Source organism: Leptonotus elevatus, chromosome 9, assembly GCF_054856555.1.
Source record: "Leptonotus elevatus isolate MCC_2025b chromosome 9, RoL_Lele_1.0, whole genome shotgun sequence".
NCBI lineage: Eukaryota > Metazoa > Chordata > Actinopteri > Syngnathiformes > Syngnathidae > Leptonotus > Leptonotus elevatus.
The window spans coordinates 9064740-9090737 of record NC_141247.1 but is presented as its reverse complement, the minus strand read 5'-3'; the positions used below and the strand labels follow the sequence as shown (position 1 = coordinate 9090737).

General features: G+C 38.1%; 2 protein-coding genes across 2 annotated transcripts in view; both read right to left on the bottom strand.

The window, feature by feature from the left end:
* Positions 1–17879, bottom strand: part of aff2 (AF4/FMR2 family, member 2) — a 142194-nt gene extending 124315 nt beyond the window's left edge. The window contains exon 1 of the mRNA XM_086085697.1: positions 17682–17879. Within this exon, the coding sequence (XP_085941823.1) occupies positions 17682–17734 (53 nt within the window). The 5' untranslated portion in view covers positions 17735–17879. The remainder of the gene's footprint in view (positions 1–17681) is intronic.
* Positions 17880–22087: 4208 nt separating this feature from the next.
* The window catches only part of fmr1 (fragile X messenger ribonucleoprotein 1), a 21248-nt gene continuing 17337 nt past the window's right edge, over positions 22088–25998 (bottom strand). Inside the window, exon 15 of the mRNA XM_086084215.1 lies at positions 22088–25807. Within this exon, the coding sequence (XP_085940341.1) occupies positions 25616–25807 (192 nt within the window). The 3' untranslated portion in view covers positions 22088–25615. The remainder of the gene's footprint in view (positions 25808–25998) is intronic.

The following is a 25998-nucleotide window of genomic DNA, read 5'->3' as shown; positions in this document are numbered from 1 at the left end:
GTTAGACAAGCAGTGTCCCCAAAACATGATTTTACATTATGATAGCGAAACAAATTCAAATATATTGATAAATATGGTATCAATATATATTCCCTAACAATATTTTATTATTATATTCAGGCTTAATACCTAATTCTAACCAATGGGGTAGATGCCACGGATTTCCGACTTCCAGGTTCCACACATCAGCGTCCTTTCCGGCCACTGATGGCCGCGTTCCAACACCCGCGCCCCCACCGCTGCTCCCCCCAACCGCAGGGCGTCTCAACTCTACAACACTACACACTGGCAGTCTCGCACTCGTCGACGGGAACGCGCAGCCGGGGCACAAAGGCGCAAGCGCAAGAACTGGGACACGGCCCACACGTCCCAAACAGGAAACAGAAACAAAGCTGATGTGTGAGAACCAGGAAGTCGGAAGTCCCGCCTCCTCTGTGGCATATACCCCAGTCACTGTTTCTTGCAAATTCTACATATTTAACTATAGTGTCTTTTGGGACTTCAGCCCGGGTAATCACTACTATCAGCAGGTCGAAGGGATTATTTAAAGATCTGTGAATGTTCCTCTTCTGTTGGATTTGTGAGGACATACACCAGTAAAGTTTGTAGCTAAAGTTGAATAATATTGCTACCTGATTGCACGGCTCACCATCAATTCTACTGATTGACATCATGAGATTGAAAAAGGGTGTTGGACAGAACGATGTGTGAAAGGGCGCCAGCAGAGAGAAAACTGAGAATGGAGTAAAAAAAAAGAAGAAGAATTTAAATGGACATGGTGGGATAGGGCAGCAGGAGAGGTAAAGTTTGGAGAACTCTGACCTTAACTACAATACAAGATAGGAGGGGAAAACGTGGACGGGAAGGAAAAGGTGAAGGCAGTAGAGTTGAACCATTAGTGTTCACTTTCACAGTCGATTGCCTCTTTTTACACTGTTGATAGAAAATATTCATGAGTGCATAAATATGAGCGCTTAAAAGAGAATAATACTGCACCACAATCCTAAATACGCTAATAGAATAACGGTCAATACTAATATATTGCATATAAAATTTGTTTATGTCTTTCAACCTGATCCACTTTTTACCACAACCATAAATTATGTTTCCAGTCCCAGCAATATTTGAGTATAGCTATTTAAAAGGGACATAGCATGTCAAATTTACTTTGTAATGGTTGCATACAAAAGGTTAGGCCTGCCCATGTATCAAGTATGAAAGTAAACATCCAAGTAAACCTTTTCTAGAAGGAAGGAACTAGGCGTGTGCCCAAAAAATCGATTCTCATAAGAATCGCGATTCTCATTTAGTAGGATTCAGAATCTATTTTAAATGTCCCAAAATCAATTTTATTTGAATCATTTTATACTGTCTTCCCTTTGTTTGTGTGTGCCTTTATTGGGAGTGCTCTTCATGTTGTACCCGATTTGGCCACTTAGGGGCAGTGTGCATCCACGCGGTCTGATACACTGTTAAGTTGTAGCCACATTTGAGAGTAGAAGGAAAAAGTCACAATCAAGTTATTCCAATAAAAGTTGTTTTTTTGCAGCGTGGAGACGTTCTTTTGAGTGATAAAGTGCTGTGAGTAGCGCACTAATTAGCATTAGCATTGCATCAAATTTATAAATTGAAGCAAAAATCATTGTCGATCAAATTGAATCAAGAATCGTTCTTAATCGAAAATCGATCCTGAATCGAATCACACACCCAAAAATCGGAATCGAATCGTGAAACATTCAAAGATTCCCACACCTAGAAGGAGCCACTTTTAGGGCTGCCATCAAAGTGTGTTAGCATACCTGCTCTGATTACAGATTAGATAACAGTGTTAGCAACATTAGCGTCTGATAATGATGTCATAATAAGATGTCAATGTGGAAGCGTGTTTTATCTGTGTTTGTTGATGTCATGCACCACAGTGTATTTTGATGTGTTGGTGATGAAATGCAGCAAACAGCAGTGATGATGCAAACTACAAACCCAATTCTACTGAAATTGGGACGTTGTGTTAAGCAAATAAAAACAAAATACAATGATTTGCAAATCATGTTCAACCTGTATTTAATTGAATACACTACATGTCAACGCATTTAATGTTCAAACTTTGTTTTTAGCAAATAATCATGAATTTAGAATTTTATGGCTGCAACGCGTTCCAAAAAAGCTGGGACAGGTAGCAAAAAAGACTGAGAAAGCTGAGGAATGCTCATCAAACACCTGTTTGGAACATCCCACAGGTGAACGGGCTAATTGGGAACAGGTGGGTGCTATGATTGGATATAAAAGTAACTTCCCTGAACTGCTCAGTCATTCACGAGCAAAGATGGGGCTAGGTTCACTTCTATGTGAACAAGTGCGTGAGAAAATAGTCGAACAGTATAAGGACAATGATCCTCAATGTACAATTGCAAGGAATTTAGGGATTTTAGGGATTTCAACAACTACACTCCATTATATCAAGGCCAAAAACCAGCATTGAATGACATTCAATACCTCAGGTGGCACTGCACCCAAAACTGACATCAATGTTTAAAGGATATCACCACATGGGCTCAGGAAAACTTCGGAAAACATGTCAGTAAATAAAGTTCGGCGCTACATCCATAAGTGCAACTTAAAACTCTACTATGCAAAGCAAAAGCCATTTATCAACAACACCCAGAAACACTCATCCAAGATGGACTGATGCAAAGTGGAAAAGTGTTCTGTGGTCTGATGAGTCCACATTTCAAAAAGTTTTTTAAAAAAAAATTTATTGTGGATGTTGTGCCTTCTGGGCCAAAGAAGAAAAGAACCCTGTATGGTTTGTAAATCATTGTACTGTATTCTGTTTTTGTTTGTTGAACACGTCCCAACTTCAAGGGAGTTGGCTTTGTATTTAATTCATTAACTGCCATTGTTGGCTATAGACGTCAAAAATTTATTTTAACTATTTCTATTGGTTTAACATTTTTTCCCACTTTTGTTAACAAGAGTATGAAAATCTAGATTTTTTTTCATTGTATTAGAACAGATATAAAAATAATAATAATCGTGAGTTAACTAATGAAGTCATGCGATTAATTACAATTAAAAAATAATAATCGACTCTTGCCCCTAATTTTTCTTTTCTAATCTTTTCTTATTTTAAAAGATAATTTAAAAAAAATTGATATTTTTATTTTTTAAAGAAAAGATTATTAAAAATTAGAGGCATCAGGCGTTTAAAATTTGTAATCGTAATTAATCGCATGACTTCCTCAAGTTACCTCAAGATTAATCACAAATTTTATATCTGTTCTAAATGTACAAAAACAATTCTAGGTTTTCATACTCTTGTTAACAAAAATGGGGGGAAAAAAGTTAAACTAATAGAAATTGTTCAAATGAACTTTTGACCTCTATAGCTGTCAATGGCAGTGAATGAGTTAATTGCGACCAAAAATGTATATCTCATTTAATAAGAAATGCTATACATGATGTTTTACATAATACAATTGTTCACAAACTGTATTTCTGTTCAGGGCAATACAGGAAGACGTTAATAAAATATCATGCTTTATTCATTTGGGACTTTACTAAATATTAATATTTCTGTTAAACCCAAAATCCCAAACCATTTAACAACTAATCCCTTTAGCTCTTCCTTCTCTGCATAGCCCACAGGACACACACACACACACACAAAGTACACAAAGTACATAGCTGGTCTAAGGAGATGTGGGAAACGAGGGAATAAAAATTTCATTTGACTCTTTCTAGTCATACATTATGAAATAAAAAGAGCATATAAACAAATGGTGTGTGACATTGCAACACAGTAGAATAGCTTTCCTAAATATTACAAATGTTGGTTTGCTTCTTCTTGTCTTCCATCTTTGTTTTCTGCTTTCAAGGATCATCTGTCAATCAAACAGCCTGTGTTGCTCTTGCAGGCAGCATCTGTCAATCAAGCAATGTGCCCGTCATTTAATGAGAGTCCCATCTCCGTAGAGTTTGACTTATTGAGGCTTTTGCGCTTTTCTTTTTCCATGTATACTAATTAGGCGCTCCCTCTTGTCTTTAGTCTGAATTAATGGGAATCATCAAGTCTCTCAGTTCTCTGCGCTTTCCCCGGAGAAGATAGAGCAGTGAATAACAAAGTTTTAATAAGGCCCTTGCAATAGAAAAGGCTTAGGAAATTAAAATGTTCCAATTTTGAATGGAAACATCTTGGAGGTGTGTAGGACACTGCGGTCCACTGTCAGAAATGTGGCTGCTGTGTGTGAGAAGAGCATCATTAGGAGAATCTTGGCAAATGTCTCCAGGGTTCTTATGTTAACCGTGTGGAACAATTAGTGTCAAATATCACCCCCATCCCCACCAGCCCTCCCCCTCTCTTCTTCGACTCTTCGTCTTTCTCTGACTCTTTCTAGCCGGTGTAAATAATGTAATTTGTCACAGACAGGCCTCCATGTAGGAGATGACCTTTGGAAAGCTCACAGTAAATTGGCTCCGGCTAGAAAAGCTACGTCATTAGCCTCTCGCCGTCTGTGTGTCACCGCCGCTTTTCTTTTGCTGTCTGTCTGCATTCACGTTCACTTTTATTATTTTAGTTTAATTTGAAACCCGCTGTTTAATCTTGTGAGACTCTCTAGCTCTCACTTTGTCTTTCTTCTAAAGTGGTGCAGTCAAACAGTACAGTGGGAGTCTCTTCTGCGTTTCGATTGGATCATGATGGGATTTGTTTGACGGCACGCTCTCAACTCTCTTGTTCTCAGTTGATTTTATATCCGGTGTATAGTACTTCTGTCAACTTTTCAGCCATAACATTAAATGTGGTCTTCAAAAGCCCAATTTCGGGTAAACACAACCGTTTTTATCCATCTGCAAATAGTATGAGTGGGCTGGCCCATCTAAGTAGTGAGAGTACCCCCGACAGAACCAGACACGGTTTATTTCATCATCCAATGAGCCCTTATCAACGCTCATAATGAGGAGATTGAATTAGAAGAGGCTCACAGTCAGAATACTAACTGAAACTCTGTGTGTCCACTTTGTTAGGTTTGAAATGCACAAACAACAGCAAGCCACCTTGTGGAACAAATACGTACACTAAATATAATTCATAATAATCTACAGAAACCTGTTGTAAAGACGTTTTACTTTTTTGTTATGCTAGAGCATAAAGAAGGCTTTGACGCAGCCTCTGAACTGAAGAGGTCGCTTAAAGCAATGGTACTTATTACAAAAACGGCCAGCAGGTGGCAGAAGAGTATAAGAGCTCAACCAGGGCCGTGTTGCAAAAAGCCTTTTCCCCACTGTTTTAAACAGATTTGTGAATAATGATGACATTTAGCTTTATTCTAATGCTAATTGCTGCAAAATGGAAAAATATAGAAATATACGTTTTTTTCCTCTAATCTTGCTTTTGGTAAATTCCATGTTTGTTTTTCATAGCAATAGAACACAATATTCGGTGGGTCTTGCAAAATCAGTCAAAATCAAGTAAAACAGCCAGGAGCGAGTAAGTATAACAATGGGGATTTCTCTTTTTTACATAACTATTAACCAAACAAATGAGTGACATTTCTCGATAGTTCCAAAATTTTAAGTAAACTAACCTAAGCATGCTGGTCTTGTGCAGAATTTGGGCTAAATTCAGGTCCAAGTTCTCGGTCAAATACCTTTATTCGGATTATTTGAGGTATATACTGTATAGTTTATGTGTGTTCATTGTTTTTTGGTTAACCAACGGTCAATAGACCACGTCTATAAAGTAGTAGGCTCGAAGCTTTCATTTACTTTGGTGGGTGTTCTGTTCATACTCGTACAGGAAACATTTTTTAACCGCTGTTTCACGCACACGCTAAGTCGATCGCTTAACGTAACAGGCTATTTTTGTGTTTGTGTTCAACTCTTTGAAAAAATTGGCAAGTTTAGTTATGACAAAGGAGAATAAATGGATAGAATGTTCGTCTCAGACTTTCATTCAGCAACATCAACCACAGTAATAAGAAGTGTGTCAGTTACTACATTACGTTCCAGTATGACATCACAGTGGGCGGCTTAAAGCGTTGGCTTAGCCCCTACATAGTATATCACATATTTGACATATTTTGTTTTAAAAATGGTTTCATACAACTGGAGTTTGTCAATTAATAACAACTATATTAATGTCATATTTATGGGTTTAACTATCCAGCTGCATTTGCAGTTGATGGAAATTATTTTATTTTATTTTATTTTATTTTATTTTATTTTATTTTATTTTATTTTATTTTTTACTGTATTTTATTGTATTTTTATTGTATTCTTTATTGTATTTTTTATTGTATTTTTTATTGTATTTTTTATTGTATTTTTTATTGTATTTTTTATTGTATTTTATTTTTTAAGGGTGACAGAAAACATCCGAAATTTTGGCGTAACTGAAAATGATTTCATACATATCATAATATAATTTTTGACAAAGACTAGGGATGGGCGAGTATGAGGTATTGGTATCGGGCTGATACACGGATTTATTTCAAGGTATTGGTACTTGGGACAGTCATTTTATGATTAGGAACTATCAAAAATGATCAATTAGAAGAACAGATATTTGCCATTAATTTCATTCAATTTTAAGGAAAATGCTATAAAGATATATATAGTTTTTTCTTTAAAATTATCTATCATTGTTTTTTTGGGGGGAACTTTTATTTATAAAAAGTAGTAGTGGTGGTATCAGTACTTGGTATTAGTATCAGTGACTACTCGAGGTGAGTACTGGTATCTGTCTGAATAAAAGTGGTATTGAACATCCCTAACAAAGATTCATATTTATACTCTTTAAAATCTGTAATTTTGCATTTTAAATACTACTGGCAAAAAAACACTACATTACCAAGACTAAAGTAGAAGTAAAGCAAATGCTTGAAGATTATGATTCAATTCAAGTCACATGTGTGTTCCTAACTTAATTTCAACACTATTTGCAAAAGTGATTTCCAAGCTCTATAAATATTTTACTCAATCTGATAATAATTTCTGGTAAATATGCTCTGTATTAGTTTGATACCACAAACCAAAAATTGGTTTATAAGAAATCTTCTGATGAGTTAATTTTTCAAATATGCTCTGCTATTCTTGAAAACTGCAAGATAATGTGCAAATATATATATATATATATATATATATATATATATATATATATATATATATATATATATATATATATATATATATATATATATATATATATATAGGAAAAACTGCAACATAAGCCTTATTCTTTCACATAAGCCATTAAGAGGCTGTTTTTCTTTAATATTATGTTCAATATGCGTATTTCTTATTTGGTCTTTGTACCTACACTAAGTGCTTCTTTGTGTATTGTTCTCTTGTGCCCTTGTGTGAGAGTCAGCTCGAGCATCTTGTATAATAAAGTGACTGAATTCATTTAAGCTCATTAGATGTTTTTGTTTGCTCTGCGTTATGATGCCTACCAGCCAAGATTTTTAGAGCAACAATGGCTTTACAGTGAAAATCAATGCAGTCAGTAATTTTCAAATGATAAATGAAACCAAAATATTTGTCAGTGCAAGACAAATGCTTTAAACATATCCCTATCCATAGATATATGCCTTTGTTCATCAAAATGTTCCACATCATTAGTTGTAATTATTTTAAAGGCAACTCACTAAGCTACTGTGTGCTCTCACGGTGAGTTATGTTGAATTATTCATCCATTTTCTTTAGCGCTTATCCTGTTCATGGCCGCCACGGCGAGCGAGAGGCTGTCCCAGCTGACTCTGGGCAAAAGGCAGACAACCAATAAAACTCACATTCAAATCAACACTTGCATACTTTTCCAATTGTCGAGCCACTTCATTTCATTTCATTTCATTTGAGTTAATAACGTGCAATGTTCCTTCCTTGACTACTAATTGTTGATCATAACAATTCTTGGAATTGATCACATACGTTAATCCCAGTACATACAGAACCTTTAAAGCAGATGATAAAAAAAATAATAAAGCAGTTTAAAGTGTCACACCCCAACAGCTACAGCTGATCTACTCAGCCTGACTGCTGGGACGCAATCATGCAGCTAAACATGTGTGAACTCCTTTCAAGGAGACATGTGACCTCTGGGATCACCAGACACATAATGATGGTGTTTCCTGCTGTGGTGTAAATGACGGCGATGAAGAAACTGCACACTGCTAATTGAAATCTATTTTGGCCAGTACTGTGCAAAATACAATACTTCTATTTTTTTTTCTTTTTTTTGCTGCTAAGCCAGTTTTAGATTTGCTGTTCTAGTTTGCTAACTATAATTGCACTTGTTTCATTTTAGTGTGTTTTAAGTGTAAATGTATGCTATGTCAGACAACATAAGAATGTCATTCAGGACAGTAAATCAGCAACAGAAGTCTTTTAATGTTGTAACATCTAAAACATGTGCACTATCCTTATTTATACAACACCGTTTTATAAATCATTCTTGCAAACAACTGAGGCAAGCAAATAAATACTTTCAAAACTGTGAATAATATGAAATCTCCTTTGGCATCAAGAATTGTTCATGTTTGAAATTTATCAGCGGTTTGTTCGCATTTTCACTGCAATCATGTTAGCATGCTGGCATTAGCATTCAGTTCAAACTTGCCTGGTCCGCAGAGATGGCAACATGGTGAGAGAGGCTCTAATTATGTATCCTTTCACTTCCTCTATCCTTGAGATTTGACTCCTGTAATAATCAGGCAAGTGGGTTGCATGATAGCAATGATCATACTCTATATGGACATAAATAAGTCCTCTTCATTTTGAAAGTGAACAGATAGTTGTTTTTGGGTAGTGGCTGAATAATGTGTTAGTGTAAACAATTTGGGCAAAGGCCACTGACTTTCCTAAAGGTAAAGGCAAGACCTGGACACCTGGACATACTGTAGCTTATAAGTCATGTCCTCTAATTAAAATTAAGTGACAAAGTGCCCAAATAAAGAAAGACATCAAATCTGAGGATGAACGAACAAAAGTAAGCTCTAAGCTCTACCTTAGACCAGCTGGAGTAGGTCTAAGTTGTGGCGCAGGTAGTGGATTGGACTGAGGGGCAGGCAGACAGATTCTACACTCTGCTGATATGTGTGGTGGATGTCATCGCGTTTCATTCATAAAAATGACAGCAGCATCAAACCCTCTAAATCAGTGTAGAAATCAGCTCATTTTTATTATCATCATCTTTGTTATATCTTTTGGAACGCCCACCTGGCCCGGGTGGCACACACGGTCACAAAGGCGGCCTCGAAGCGCCCACTTCACAATAGTGAACTGTGATAGGGATAGACTGATTATTGGCCGAGCCAATTATCAGCGCCGATATTCAGCATTTTGACAAATATCGGCATCTGCCTTTTTGAAGAATCATACGGCCAATAATAGATCAATTTCGAACTCAACTTCAGGAAGCAATTTACATTTTCAGTTAACTTTATGAGAGATGCTGTTGACCCTGTAAACTCTCTGCACCTTCAGTTTTTTTGTTTTATTTTGTTTTGTTTTTTAACAATTGAACACGTTTTAACAAATTTTACATTTCCTATTTGTTTGAAATTTGGGAAAAATTTCTTTACTGTAGAAAACGATAAGAGGAAATGTACGTGTCTATTTAACTATTCAAGACATGCTAATGACCCTGGGAGGACCCTGAACTTTCAAAGAAAGCTATCTATTAATTAAGTTTAATAATTTGCAAATCAAGTTGTTCAATAATCATATGCTTAAAAAAAATCTATGAAATTAAGAGTTGATGTTTTAATTTTTTTCTACATCAATATTTTCAGTTTTTGTGAAAATAAGGATCGGCTCCAAATATAGGTTTCGGCCTCCTTGACTATTCATAATCGGTATTGATATCGACCCTGAACAAAACTTAGTGGACTCATCTGTGATCGCCCTGGCCAAGTTTATGCTCACATTGGAACTTCTGCATGGACTCCAGGAAGGCTATTTCTGCTTTGTCAAAGACTGTGCACCTCTGTCCTGTGCTGAATTTGAAGGGAATGACTGGAGCCGCTTTCATTGACCAGGAAGTAAGTCAGCTGTGTTCACTCCCACAACGGCACAAACACAGCTTTCTACCTGTGCTCTATAAAAATACCAAAATTAAAAACTCCACCCTTAGTTAGTGCACATTTAGACTGCACTTGGCCCTAGATTTTCCAGGTTCCCGTCCCAGATGAACCCCAGGTGATGTGAGGGCTCGTGAGGTCATTTCACCATATGTATGAGATAAAATGGACAATTTTTCCTTCTAGAAAGAACCTTCTTTCAGCATTTTCTGGGAATTCTTGGCAGTTTACGAAATGAGACACAGCTTCCTTTCACAGCCTCGGAGTCGCTGATGATGTTAGTGTGAAGTAGCATCAAGTGGAGCTGTTTTGGCAAACGTAGCCTGATCATGAAGCGGGGGTGCAGATTTCAATGTGATGAAGGATTTGAAGCTTGCACGTGTGACTGTGCTGATTGAGAGCTCGTGAGCATTGAAAGGCAGATTGAATGTAGGAATGTGAGACTGAACACTGAATACATGCATTCCAAATTGACTCTATGTTGGCGTATTGAAGTCTTATCCCTTCACTTTTTGGGCTGAAGACAGCAAAAGATGTTTTTCGGCTATCACTAATACATGTGCAAAAGAAAAGGCAAACAATTCAATCAAGCAACGATAATAACAGTAATCGGGGTGTTTTCATGCAGATGTGCACTTTTAGACTGCAAAACGCCCAGCTGGGAACCTCATAGTGAGTTTATATGACATCAATTCTCTAATCACCTACTTCATTTGTGCAGACTATCACAATCAGCATCAATTAGCATCCTCCGCCACCTCCCCCTGATTCCAGCGCTACAATTAGCCAGCTACACGATGTCGGGAACAGGTTACATACAATGGAAGCCCGCTCACAATCATACAAAGCTTTCACAGATCCGCTTGCAAGGAGTGAGATGAGAGGAGGAGAGCAAGAAGAGTTGAAAGCAGGGGACCGATGAGAAGGAGGGCACCTACACTGTTGCAGGGAAGGAACATCCGCTGTCAAACACAAAGCGCACATCAAATGTGAGCGCCTGACTTCTTACGATGCAAGTGATTTCCAAAAAAGAACAAGTCATTTGGAAAAACAAATGCAGCAAATACATAAAAAAAAAAACGTTTCTCAGCTCAGGCTGGTTTTTAACTGAGTGGCTGCATTAATCTCCTTTTAATGTTGAACAACGCTGATTCAGCAAACGACATCAAAAGTGCTTCCACATATGAGCAAACGGTATGAGTTAAGAAGCAGCTCAATTTCCAATCACTGGGTTGGATCGTGATCAAAATAATGACCAATGTCCATATTTATCATCCATCCATTTCCCAGCATACTCCAGCTTTCCAGCCAATCGCAATGCCCTTATTTATTCTAAAGTAAAAAACTGTTTGCAAACTGATCCTATACAGTCGCAAATGCTGACCTAATGTAATAATGTACACAAAGTGGAGCATTTTTGCTAAACACCATATGATCCACCTCTGATTTATTGGGCGGAGCAATTTTATTTTTCATAGGAAAAAATAGAGCATTCATCTGTTTAATGGTCAAACTGTTGCCATCCTAAAACCTATTCACTGTACAAAGTTGTGTTTTCACTTTATGCATTTTTGTTCTTCTTTTATTATTGGTGTCAATGTTTAACTTAGTTGCCAGAGCGACGTGTGTGTGTTTTGTTTTGTTTTCCCCCTACTTTGTGACATGTGGGTCTATAGCAGTCCATCTCAATAGTGGGCTGCCCCCCCTCGGGGGCTGCTGTGCGATGCCAGGGAGCGGAATGTTATCACAGTGAAAGTTTTTGTTCTCCCCCCCCCTGTTATAGAATAAAGTGTAATTGCACATCCACTACAGTAGGTGGCAGATTGAGCCAGGACGACATCTACTTACTAGGGCTTGGTTAAAAAAAATATTATTTTTTTTCATAGGCTGATATCAGTTCAAAAAATCATAAATCAATTATTTGAATGTCTTTTTTCATAAATTCACAAGATAGTAGAATTTTAAAGACCTAAATGTTTTTTGTATCTCGCTGTTTTCTTGAAATTTACAGTTTACTAGAATTTAAAAGTATTTTCTTACAAAGACCTGACTTATTACACTTTAAAATAACAATTGTATCCTGGTTTATAAGGCTCCCATACTATATGTGGCTACTGGCTAATTTACCAGACAGCACATGACCAAGCAAACATGTTTTTCTGAAACAATCACTGTACCGGCCTCTGATTCCATTCTGCCCCGGCTGTCACAATGTGTGGAGAATAATTTGTATTTCTAACGCGTTCCATGGTTTGAGCATCGTTAATGAGGGAGCTGCTGCTCTGGGAAATGTTTCTTTAACCTCATACACTTCTAACTTGTCAAGAGCGTAAACAGTTAAGAGTGTGTCTGTAATCAATTAAAGGTAAATTACAGTAGATTATTTGCATGCATTGTTTCCCTGTGCATACCACATTAGCAGGTAATTGAATCAATGTGGGAATGTAATGCTCTGCCAATCATGGGTTGTAAAGTCAATGGAAAAAACTGGATCCATTTTTTTTAACACGTCATTTGGCAATGTATGCTTTTCATTGGATAGTGCTGACAATACTTTTCCATCATTCTGTCTTCCGACTGGCAAAAAGCTAATTCTATGGAAACGTGAAACCAGGGCGCTCTCATAATGACTGATTAAAATGAACTGGCTGGTATTTTCACATTTCAACTGAGCTGCTGTGATTTGCATTTCATTCAGCTGATTGTCCCCCAGAAAGCCGAAACGAAACATGTCGCTTCAGGAAAAGCATCATGGTCGCAGGTAAAACAAAGAACAGCTATCATCTTCTTTGTGCTGGATTTGGTTGCCCCTATTATCAAGCACGTTGCTGCCGATGACTCCGATGTTTTGATGTACGTCCTTATCAACCACTTAAACACAGAATGTATTGCTTTTTAACTCTTCCCATCCCGTCTCAGGGGGCTGCCTCGCAGCAGCCGAGCATCAAATATGCTTCAAACATTTTTATTCTTGTAGTCAAATGCCTTTAAATTGTCACCAACAATTTAAAAAAAAAAGTGGACTTTAGTCAAGGGGTTGCACATGCTGCTTCTTCTTGTTGTAAATACACCTCTTAACTCATTTGCAGTCATTAATACAGTGAATGCTTTGATGCAAAAGTGGGGTGTGAAATGTTCGTGTATGTGTTTCGTTGCTGTCAAACACAATTACATTTCATTCTCTGCTATGAATATACAAAAAGTAAGATCAAGTTTACACTCAGAAATGAAGTTCAGCAGTCTGTTACACTCGATACAAGAGCTGTATTAAAAATCTGCCGACAGTATAGCTCAGTTTTGATTGACGCTGTCAATTTTATCTTAACCTCAATATTGTGGTTGTTTGCAGATGTGTTCCTAAAATTCTGCCTTTGTCACGTATGGCAATAAGGTAAACAGATTACAGTTGTACCTCAAACGGCCCTCGCTTTTTTTTATTCTTTTTTTTTTTCACCCTGACCTATAAGAAATTACTTGAGAATTGTGCTGGAATGGATTAATGACATTTTCATTCATTTCAAAGGGTAGCGCTAATTAACTCATTCACTGCCATTGATGGCTATAAACGTCAAAAATTCATTTGAATTATTTCTATTAGTTTTAAAAAAAAATCCACTTTTGTTAACAATTGTATGAAACCTATAAAAAAAAATTATTGTTCATTTTGAACAGATATGAAATTTGTGATTAAAAACTTTAATCGCCTGACGCCCTGAATTTTTTATAATCTTTTCTTTTCTTTTTTTATTCATTCACTGCCATTGACAGCTATGAACGTCAAAAATTCATTTTAACTATTTCTGTTAGTTTAACACTTTTTTTCCCACTTTTGTTAACAAGAGTATGAAAACCTAGAATTGTTTTATTGTACATTTAGAACAGATGTAAAATGTGTGATTAATCGTGAGTTAACTAGTGAAGTCATGCGATTAATTACAATTTTAAAAAAATTATCGCCTCTTGCCTTTAATTTTTTATATTCTTTTTTTATGAATTTATGGCAGTAAATGAGTTAATGATATGATTTGAGTTACAAGCATGGTTATGGACTGATTTAAATTCATAAGTCAAGGCATTATTATAATGCAGTGTGGCTCTGTCAGCACAAACTATACCACTTTTAACTTTTAACGTTTCAGTCCACTTGCATTAGGAGAACAATATTGCGCAGATGGAGCCGTATTGGGAAAAAAAAGAACTTTGGGATTTTTTGCACCCATGAACTTAAACTTTAAACTTCACCTCTCGGACAAGAGTTGAAACCTAATGCCTGGGCCAATATGATGTACAGCCAACAAATCACGCTGACATGTTTTAGGATTGTTCAGCCTTGGCGGATGTCTGAGTGCAATTCAAGTTATCCTCTAAAGGACGAATTTGTGATATAGCTCTTGTAAAGGCTCTCATTAGATTGTGCAGCTCCATCTATTGCTGTGCGTAAAAGCCTGCACCTCATTTTGCTGCCTCTCATTCCAGTGTGCAGCCTTCAGTGAAGAACCAATTACAACACAAGTGAAAACACAGTACAGATAGATAATTGATGATAGTCACGCCTGCTTCTGATGCCTTTAATATTACTTCATTTTATAATGAGATCATACAGTTATATGTTGTAAATACATGTGTTTTTTTTATATTAGTATAAAATCTTACAACTTACTCTTTTATCATGTATTCTTTGGAATGTCTACTACAGTTTAAGGTTTTAAAGTCGGAACAGTTTGGATCGGTCAAAATAAATGTAATTTGGGGGAAGCATACTTATTGGCTTTTATTTTAAAGAATTTAATAAAAATCATTAGTACATTCTATAAAATAAATTCATAATATAGTCAACATACAGTTAAAATACAGATTTAGTATAAAAAACAAATTACAATATTTTATTGTGTCATCATAAATTACAGTATTTTACTAGAAACTGTGATCCAGCAAAATACTGTAATCAGTAATATGAAATACAATAATTAATTAACTGGATATAAATTTACAGTATTAGACTGTAAATCATAGATGCAGTAAAATACTGTAGGAAATTACAGTGCTTTACTGGATCACTACTGCCAAAATAAAGATTTATGATTTTTTTTTTAAATACAGTATTTTATTGTGTCATCATAAATTACTGTATTTTACTGGAAACAGTGATCCAGTAATTGTTGTAATCAATAATATAAAATATAGTGATTAACAGTATTACACTAAATCATAGCTGCAGTAGCACACTGTAGAAAATGACAGTGTTTTACTGGGTCACTGCTGCCAGTAAAATGCTGTATTTCTTTTTTTTTCTTTTTTACAGTATCAAGTTTGAGTGTGCTCCTCTCTGGCTTCTCCGGCCCCATGCAGCAAGGACATTTAACTGGAGTCGCATGTACAAACGGTGACTCACGACTGTGATCTGTCCATGCTGTCATGTCACACGGTGCACAAGCAATCATGCACTTGCGACTGACACACTTTAACCCACACGTTAACACCCGAGCGGGGTTCATTATTCAGACCGCTCATTTGTACACATTTCCATATTCTCTTTCCAGGAATAAAGCCGTTGTCTGTGCCAGCCCCGTTTCCCATCAGGAGCAGCTGTCAGCCGCTGTGTGATGGACTGGTGGCAGAGCGAGGGCAACGTGTAGACACCCTGAGCTTGTTGTTCAGCCCTGAGCTGCTCCGCTCCAGCAGCGGGGGGTTAAGTACCTTGCTCCAGGGCCTTCCATGGTGGCTGCTGAGGGACAGCGCTGTGTGCATGCATGTGTCATTTTTTTCCCCTGCTTAGATTTTCCAGCTATAGAACACACGGTCAAAACAGCGGCACTGTAGCCAAGTTATTGTGGCCCCGCTGTAACACATGGTTGACCTGGAGATGTGGTGAAACGGAATATGATGCTCCTTCAACTGAGCTCTTGAGTAACAGGATAAAAAGACCATGAAATGTGCTATCAAAAAACTGAGCCAAGACAGTATTTATGGAGCTGTATGTCACTGCTAACTGTTTCCTCATTTCTTTCATCATGTTATGTGCAAACAGCCTAAACCAGGGGTGTCCGAACATTTTCCTCCAAGGCCCACATAAAGAAAAATTGAAGGATGCAAGGACCACTATGCCATTCTTCGACTTAATTAAACACGCTAAAACCAATCCATCAAACAATTATGTATTTTAATTATTTTCATTATAATAAGGTAAACAGTTTGGGCTTTTTCATGATTTTGGATGGAGCCTTCAACCCCTGTAACTTAAGAGAATAGATACGGCCCTGCCCTGAGTAGAATTCAATATTGAGGACCAAAAGGAGAGCAATCTGTAATAAGATGACAATCTTTAAAGCAGAATTTCTCAAGAATATTTTTTTTTTTGCAAAAATAAATACATAAATCAAGGGAGCGTATGATTCACAAGTTCACACAAAATTATGAAAATGTGTCACATTGTATCAATGTTATGTAATATATCATATAGTATACAAGTTTCAATAAATGATGACAACTTATGTGATATACTGAATTCACAAATCTTTGACCCGCTAAAAAACGGACAGTGGGTCACAAATGACCCCCGGGCCATAGTTTGGACACACCGACTCTAGGAACTATGACTACCTATGACTGACAGACATCCATCAGTCACCTTTGCTACACGTGCACAACATATTTAGCAATTCAATAGTTGTATCAAAAACTCACATGTCTGCCTTTTGCAAAGACAATCATGTAATGCTGACCAAGATGTATTTAACAACACAGCGTATTTATTATTGTGGCTGTAGTTTGTAGTGCATCCTACTGAGATATGTTTTTAAGATGTTGGTTAACTCAGCGAAATATGATAAATACCCCTTTATTGTATTGTAAAGGGGTAACAGTTTTGGCAAAATAAATGAATAATTGGTCTTATTATAGAAAATAATCAAATGCTATTAAACTGATGCATTGTCATCATAAATATAATGTGATGATAGATAGGCCTATTGATCTTTAAAGATATTCTTTATTCTAAAGATATTCTTTGCGTGATCTCATGCTCAGGTGGCCTTATATGTTGTGAAACCGCATACAACACATCCGCACGCTACAAATATTCAAATGCTGATAATGTCTCGAATCTTTGAAATGACTTCTCTTGAACACGTTCCACCGGGATCGAACAACCCGGCGGATGCTCAAGGCTGCAGTTTACTCAGAGCACAAATGATGCCCATTCATCCCTCCATTGCAACTTGACTCGTGCACGATTGTACACGCAGACGCACTTGCAACTCTGGCAACAGTGTGATGCCACAACAAGCACACACTGTGGAACTTCCTGCTACCTGTTAACAATCCGTGCACGTGATCGTGTTATTTGCATGTGGCTGCGCTGACCACTATATCGGCACATCCAACATTCCATCATTGCACAATAAGACTCCAAAAGCCGGTATTGCACGCGTGTGCACGCATGCATTTGCAACATCTGTGACACAAAGGAAGACGCTAAGCGGGACCCACTTTTGGCTTTATCTCCATCACTCGTAAAAACCAGATCACAAGTCTTACATTGGAGGCGCTTTCGTGGCCACGTTGAATTTAAAAAACATCACAGACACAATAAAAGAGATAACTCACCATGGTTGTTCAAGCTCCCAGTCTCGGAAAAAGTCCAGTTCGAAAAGATCCATGACGGGCTTCGGCTGGCGTTTGTGAGGCTGTTTAGAATCCAAAGCTGGTGCTACGTGGTTCTACATGGGCAAGTGACACACGCGGCGTGCGTGCGTGTGCGCGAGACATAGACAGAGAGAGGGAGTGAGAAGCAGAGTAGACACAAGCGGCTGCCTCTGCCAGGAATCTGCTACGTGGTCGAGGCAAGCTGACAGCGAGGCAGAAGAGGGAGGGAGACACGCGCGCGCGCACGCACACACGCACACTCGCGCGCGCGCGCGCCGCACACAAACTGCATAAACAAAACAAAAACGTTTCTTTATAAAGACTCATGTCTATGGTGAACAAAAGTGAGTGTCAGGTTTAATGAAATACAGTTAAATGGTTGTACCTTCATCTGGCAATACAGTTCTAAACTCTGTGAAGATTACGCCCTAATTGTCTGATGAGTCACCTCACATTTACACACATAAAAGGTGATTTTATTTATTTTATTTTATTTTTAGTTAATCACCACACTGTAAAAAAAAAAGAAGAGTAAATTAAGCTTTCTGATTCAAAGTGGGGGCATAAAGTATAAAAGCTCAGAAGCTGGAATGAGAGGATCCTTTGTTCATCTCGCTCAACTCAGTGACAGTGCCATAGCGAACATTTTAAATATCTGACTGAGTCTGAGTCCCACCACCCCTAAATACCCTAAATTAGAAATAAGACGAATAGAAAACTGCAATTAATTGAAACATGTGATTATTATCTGTCATTGTTTTGGGGGGAACGTTTTATGTATCAAAAGCACTATAGTGGTATCGGTACTTGGTATTGGTGACTACTCAAGAGTTGAGTACTTGTACTGGTATCGGCCTGAAAAAAGTGACATTGAACATCCCTAATAATGATTCCAAAGAAAAAAGTATTAAAAAAGAAAAAAACATAACTAGAAAGTCAACTGTGCTGAGATCTTGATTAATAGAGGGATTGAGACCTTGGGAGCTTGAGGACAGAAAAATGCAGACAGCAAAGACACGGGGGAATATGAAACAGCGAGCATTAATGATGATGATGCAACAAATTGAGAGAAGCAAGAGATTCCCCATCTAAAATGTGGCAAATACCATGTGCCTTCTGCCAGCTTCTGTCATTCACAAATTCTCTGCATTTGACATTTTTCAGTTACCATGAGCTCATTTAGCATCTTCTGTTATAGTTTACAGTATTAGCAAAGCTGATTTCTTACTTTTTTACTTAAGAAATTTCAGAGTATGTCCTTTTTCAACAAAATAATATTGAAGTAAAGGAGCCAGAGACTTATCTTACATCTGTAGGCCTACTCCTACTTCTGTCTGCCAGTACTTTTGCCACCTCTGGCCAGAAAGGGCACCATGGTTGTTGAGTAGAGCAAAGCAGAAAACTACAATAAGTTTACGAACCTTTGGCCACCAGGGGGCCCCCGAGAGTAGCTCGAACAGCAGGCTCCCTCTGTGGCTGCTGCAAGTGGAGCTCATGGTGGCTCCCTGGAGGTCCAAATCAAGCAGGCTCATGGAGGGCCAGGTTACTCGGGGTAAGTGAACGGCTAACCATTGGAACGTGGTGCAAAAAAAAAAAGAAGCTCTGACTCTCAATGTGAAGAAAAGGGAAACTGGATAAAACATAAGCAGCAAAATGTCAAGTGTTGAAATGACTCCTAAAGAGCCAATTTCAACACTTTTTTCCGGGTTTATATAGCTCCAAACTCTACAGAGTTGAATTAACACGTCTAAACAAGTTAATTATTTTACACTGTGCCAAAACTTTTTTAAACCAGGAAATACAAAACCCGTAATTTAATGAATATGATAATAGGCCTATTAAGTCAAAAATAATCATTAGTCCCACTGAGCTGCAATTGAATTGACTTTTTTCCCAATTTTCTCCTATATTGAATATCGTTAGCTTTCTTTGACAACTCTGCTCACGTTTCCAAGCTTGTCATCCACCTTCATTTGAGAGCAGGCCAGGAACAAGCGTGTCATTAAATGTTAGTGGATGACCATCCCGACTGCACTTGCCGTGACACGTGCCCAGCAGCACGTTTTGCTGTTTACGCCTTGTCTTGAGAAATGATTGACCAGATGGTCCAAACGTCTCACTCAGCATGTGTGGTGGCGCTCTAACTGTGTCTTCTTTGTGTGACATCACTGTCTCCCACGCAAAAGCTTGCATGTTTTTAAGACGACAACAGATCAACACATACACGTCAAAATGGAGCACAAAATAAAATTTGAGGATGCGCTGCTGGCAATGTGTGCATATACAAGAATAGTGTGTGTGTGTGTGTGTGTGGGTGTGTGTGTGTGTGTGTGTGTGTGTGTGTGTGTGTGTGTGTGTGTGTGTGTGTGTGTGTGTGTGTGTGTGGGGGGGGGGTGTGGGTGTGTGTGTGTGTGTGTGTGTGTGTGGTCTAAGGCAACATGCCAGCATTACTCGGCATCACACTCTGCAAGTACAAAGAGCAGGCTCCAACAGAGAGGATGAGGAGAGACAACAATATCTTATTTAACGCGGCAGAATTTAAGATTCAGATCTCTGCTGCTTTGTCCTCATCCCCACAGATGAAGTGTGTCATTTCACCTCTGAGTGCCATGGGAATGGCCATAAGCATTGTGGCCACGACCTTGATACAAACAATACAGCCATTTTATTGATATAAAATACAACTTCACACACATAAAATTCACACCCCTGTCTAGTGTGTTAAACATCAAAATCAAACACTGTATATGTGTGTGTAGGTGTGTGTGTGCGTGTGTGTGTGTGTGTGTGTGTGCGTGCGCGCGCACATGTGTGTAAGTGCGTGTGTGCGTGTGGTCTTGTTTTTGTCACATAGTGGGGCCAACATTCCGGGATTTCTCAGAGTTGTGGGGCCCACCCGTCCATGTGGGGCCATTTTGCTGGGCCCCACAAGTTTAGACCTCTTTTTGAGGGTCAAGACTTGGGTTTAGAGTTTAGGTTTGAATTGGGTTATGGTTGAGGTTAGGGTAAGGAATAGGGGTGGTTGGGGTTATGGGAAGGGGCTAGGAAATGCATTATGTCAATTAGATGGCCCCACAAAGATAGTAAAACAAACCTGTGTGTGTGGGTGTGTGTAGGCTGGAGTGCGTGTGTGCGCGCGATTGTGCGTGAGTGTGTGGAGGCTGTCCAAAACTAGGTCAGACCTTGAGAGACATTTAGAGAGAGAGAGAGAGAGAGAGAGACACACACAGGGAGAAAGAGAAAGCGAGATAGAGAGAGTTTGAAAGAGAGTGAGTGATAGAAAGAGAGGGGGGGGGGTTGAGAGAGAGAGAGAGGGGGGAGAGGGAGACAGAGAGAGAGAGGGTGGGAGGGACGGAGAGTCTATAAGATACAAAATGATGAGATTTTAATGTTGAAATTGCAGAATGAGTAAGTGGTGCATAAAATGACAAAATGAGCCTGAAAGACACTGCGATAAGATGCCATTATGACAAGGATATGATTAAAACCCTCGATTCCAATTGAACTAATCCCGACACAATCATTGCTGTTTTTCATAATTTTACCGACTGTTCTTTTTTTTTTTGCAATTAAGAGGTTCATAATGCAACAATAATAAATATTACGACGTGAAACAGTTCCAAATGAAGACTATCATGCATGCCTCTCTTCATGAAGATACAGTGCAACACCTCCCCCATGTGGTTTCAAAGAATACTGCACTGTTGTTGTTTTTTATCCACTGCAATTTTTCTTTCGGCTTTTACACTAAACGCATTTTTTTTAAAATTATTATTATTTTTAACTGTCCTGTTTTTCAGAGCACTGGGGGAAGGGGATTTGATTTTGCATGTGTTGTTGTTTTGGGTTGGACAATTTGTCTCTTTTGTGTTTTAAGTTAGTCGAATTCACAAAGTTATTAGTACTACTCGTCAGATAAATAGGTATACAGTTGATTGTGTTGTATTAAAAATATTTGTCTTTAGTTTATTGTACAGATGCATATTTACCCATTAGTATATTTTATTGGCTCGGTATTGTGCTTTCGTTTGACCTGTCTCACCAACGTTGAAGAAGAAGCAGAGGCCATCAGAGTGATGAGGGGAGTGGGGTACTATGAAACGAGAGAAAGACAGCATGTGCGGTAGTAACAAGGTTTTTTTGTTTTTTTCCAAATCTGTCACTTTCATCAGAGTGGTAGGCCTATATGTAAAATAATAATAATAATAATAATAATAATAATCAGTCCAGACTAAGTCCTGATATCCCGGAATTGTGACCGAAACACTAGATACACTAAATACAAATATAGGCTATAGCATATTGAACTTCCTCGAGAGACGAGAGAAAAAAAAACATTGTCCAATAGAAAGACGAGAAAAGAGTTATCAGAAGATCAATTTTTGTTTATTGAAACTGCTTGCATACAAAATATATTGCACTATAACCAGACATGTAAACCCAGACACTTTAAATGCTAGTAAGTAGTATTTACAAAGGGGAATGGAAAAAAATGCCCGAAAGTGCTCACAAGATTTACAGTTGTTTATTTTATTTATTTTTTTAAGACTACCCTGGTTTTAGTATGTACAGATTTTTCTTTTAATCTTGCCTTCCTGCTTCTCTGTTAAACAGCCAGCAATGTGTCAAGTTAGCATTTGTTACATTATACATTCTGGAGTAAGAGAAGAGACATTTGTTGCAGAGTGGCAAGCAAGAAAGTCTAGGTTGGTCATTTTCGGTGAAAACATGCCTTGACACACCATGACCCATCTCTTCCAAAAATGTAGTTTTGCTCACACGAATCAGGGAGACTTTTTTAAATTTAGTCCTTCACTATCCAAAGTTGTAATTCCAAGTATGGCATGGGTAAAATTACACTCCTCAGAAGGTTCGGATTGAGAGCAACTGGCCATCTACATTCAGATGAAATTTTAAAAGGTTTTAAACAACCATATCCAACCCTAATTACTCAATCAACTTCATTGAAACCTAAATGTAAAAATGCCCAAAGTCAAACACACTCCCCTATGATAAGTCGCGTCAAGTTTGCAAAAGTCCAGTTAAAATATTCAGTTTGACATTTTATTAGAAGGGGACAGCCATAACACTGTGACCAAGGTTGTCACTAAAGTTGCTATCAGTCATAGAGGAGGAATTGACATACAACATCCACTCTGCAAATAACATATACATCAATAGAAAAGTCTTCAAAAGGGTTGAATCCCAGCACTTCTGCTGCTTTGGATGCATTTAACCGACATACTTTATTTAGTACAGGGTCGACCAAAACGACACACAAACCAAAAGATAATTTGCGGTGCCTTTCAAAAATTCAACATTATTTGTAAAATGTTGACGTCATTGTTGGTATGTATCCCTTTCAGGGTTTCCATAGGAGTTCCTTCACTTACATGTCTCAAGAGTTTTGTTTCCATTTTATTTGTTTTCCAGCATTGAACTGATACAGTAATATAAATCTTGTCAGAACGAGTGGAAGATTGATGGCTTTCATCTGCACAGATAATTCCATCGCAGCAGCAGTTCCTTACCGACTATACATGGGCAGCATGCAAGTTTCCCACCTCCTCAATGTACATTTTTCTATTATAGTACAGACTTTGATTTTTGCAACACCATTTGTTCAAATTTACCCCCTCGAAAGACAACAATGCACACAAGTTAATATCTTGCTGTTGAAGTCGATTTCAACTTTTAAAGTGTGTCCTTTTTATAGATTGGAAGTGGAAACCAACCCGACACATACAATCTCAGCCTAATCTTTCCTTTTACTATTCTTGGGTTTATTAGCTTGTTTAATAAATGGGATTTTTTTTTTACTTTTTGAATGAAGGTTCAAGATTCTTTGTAATTTCTCCACTATTCATCTCAAATGATAAGGACTGCGTGCATCCGACATTTTAAGAATGAAATGATTCGATAGATTGCCACTATGTGGAGAACAAGCTTAAAAAATGGAGCTTGTCAAAGGCTGAAACAATTAAAGCAGGTTTGATGCATTACCCCCGATTCACTGAAAACTTTAAGCCCTTCATGTATTTGTAATGAAAATCCACAGCTAAAACAGTTACAATTGTAATTGTAATTTTAAGTCATTGTATCATTGAAAATGGCCTGCAGTGAGTTTTCTTCCTTGAGACACTTTACAGTATAGAGCGTGAGGAAATTCTTCGTAGTTTTGGACATCTGCAGCAGTGCTATGGACATTCACTATCAATGTGACTCAACCGTGCTATGGAGCATACTTTTTTTTCTTTTCTTTTTTTTTACAACAAGTTTATTATTAAGAGACCTAGCATTGAACTGATATCAAACAGCAACAAAAGAAAGAAAATAAGGGTAAGTGCACATTTGAAACAATAGTACAATTGTTTTCAGACAAAATATGACATCATTATATACAGTATGCCACCCTATCTCCTTTTCAACAACACAAAACAACTGCATTCTGTTGATGCTTTATGGAAAGTTAAAAGATTATTTGTACTCAAACCACTTTTTTGATGCAATGCAGAAAAAGCTAACTTAAAAAAAAACTGCCTGGCTGCAGTGTGAAAGCTAAAGATTAGTGAAAAAGAATCACAATTAACTCATACTTCTGTAAAAGCAAGCACAATGGAAAGGAATACTGGCCTCAGAAAGCAAGTTGTGAGCACGAGACTTGTGTATATCCAGTGTGGCACAGAAAAGTGACGCACGGGCCTAAATAGTTGGAACCAATTTACAAATCAGTCAGTGGCTTATAAAAAGGGCAGACAGATGGAAACAACCGTTAAAAAGACGAGGAGGGGCTGAAAATACGATCCAATTGAGTTTACGCTCTGGCTTAATTAAATGAGGGTAATTTTCCTGTGACGGATACATAAGAATTATTTTTTAATTCATGCGGGAAATGGAGCGCCGCTTGACTCATCAAAACACACCAAGAAGTAAAAATGATTGACAGACGAATGCCATCAGTCAACAAGCCAGAGATTACAGGCACCAGATTCTTCCGTAAGAACTTACTGAGATAACCATGGTTCTTCAAAAGCTCGGAGCATTTTTGTTGAATTAGCTATATATTAAATTGTAAAGAACTACTCTTTGTACCATTCAATGGTTTTATCTACCCTGACATTAGGTCAGTCAAAACTGATTTGCCTTGTCGTCATGAGCAGTGGACACGCCATTGTCAAGGCTTCTTGCTCATCGTCTAAAAGAACAAGATAGCTGAGATGTCGAAGTGTATCCACTATCCACCTAGACTTTTCCTAAATGACTTGTCAATGAGCAGCTTGGGGACATGTGTGTGTGTGTTTGCTGTCCAAGGTCAGTTACTAAACTCACCTCGTCTACTTGTCTACAAAGCACTGAGCTACACTGGACTACAGTACGTTTAGGCCACTACAGCGGTCACGGGTTGCCCTCATTGTGCCCTAACCATCTGGTCAAAAGAGCAGTTTCAAAACATGTCAAAGGTCCAGCTCGAAAGAACGTGAAGGATAGCATGAGCCGCATCCACGTTGCTTAATGAGCTGATGGAGAAAAGTGACACGTATAATTGAACATTAGATGCGTTTTGACATTGAAGTATGAAATTTGCTGGACAAGAGGCAGCTTTTACGTCAATAAACTTCATTGCGTTCTCACTATAGGAGGAATACATCCATTCGGTCCCAGACCAGCTCGCTGCACTACACTGAGCAGTACACAGATGTAGCACACAGGCAGTGGTCTTCACTAAAATTACTCACTACAACCTTCCATGCTGATGGAAGCTCCTGTCTAATGTTGTATTGACAAAAACGGAAAAAGAGAAGAGAAAAAAAATTGTGGATAGTTAATGAGCGGTTGTTTGTGTATGAAGAGTGTGGGTTCATTTGTGAATGTGAGAAGGTTCTCCAGTGATGCATCTACGACACTCCGTTCACCAGAGGGGGAGCGTCCTGCTTCTCCTTCTTCATTCCTCGGTCCCTAATGGGCCGCTGCTGATGGCGCAGCGGGCCATCGCCACCGGCACTGTGCCCACCCTGTGATGAAGGCCCTCCTCCTCTCCCTCCTGAGGAATGCTGCACACTACGTTCGTTGTTCCCGTCCACACGAATCTGCGGTGGGGCGACACAAGCAAGTGTCATACAGCAAATAATGACAGTGAAAGAGAAGACATTTGCTTTCATGTGTGTTTGAAAAAGAAAAAAAAAAGTTTGGGGGAGTTTCCAACTTATAGGTGACGTTATGCTAGGCCTTTTATTTGAAGATCAAAGTGGCCGGAAACTGCCTGCCAATCAATTTAAAA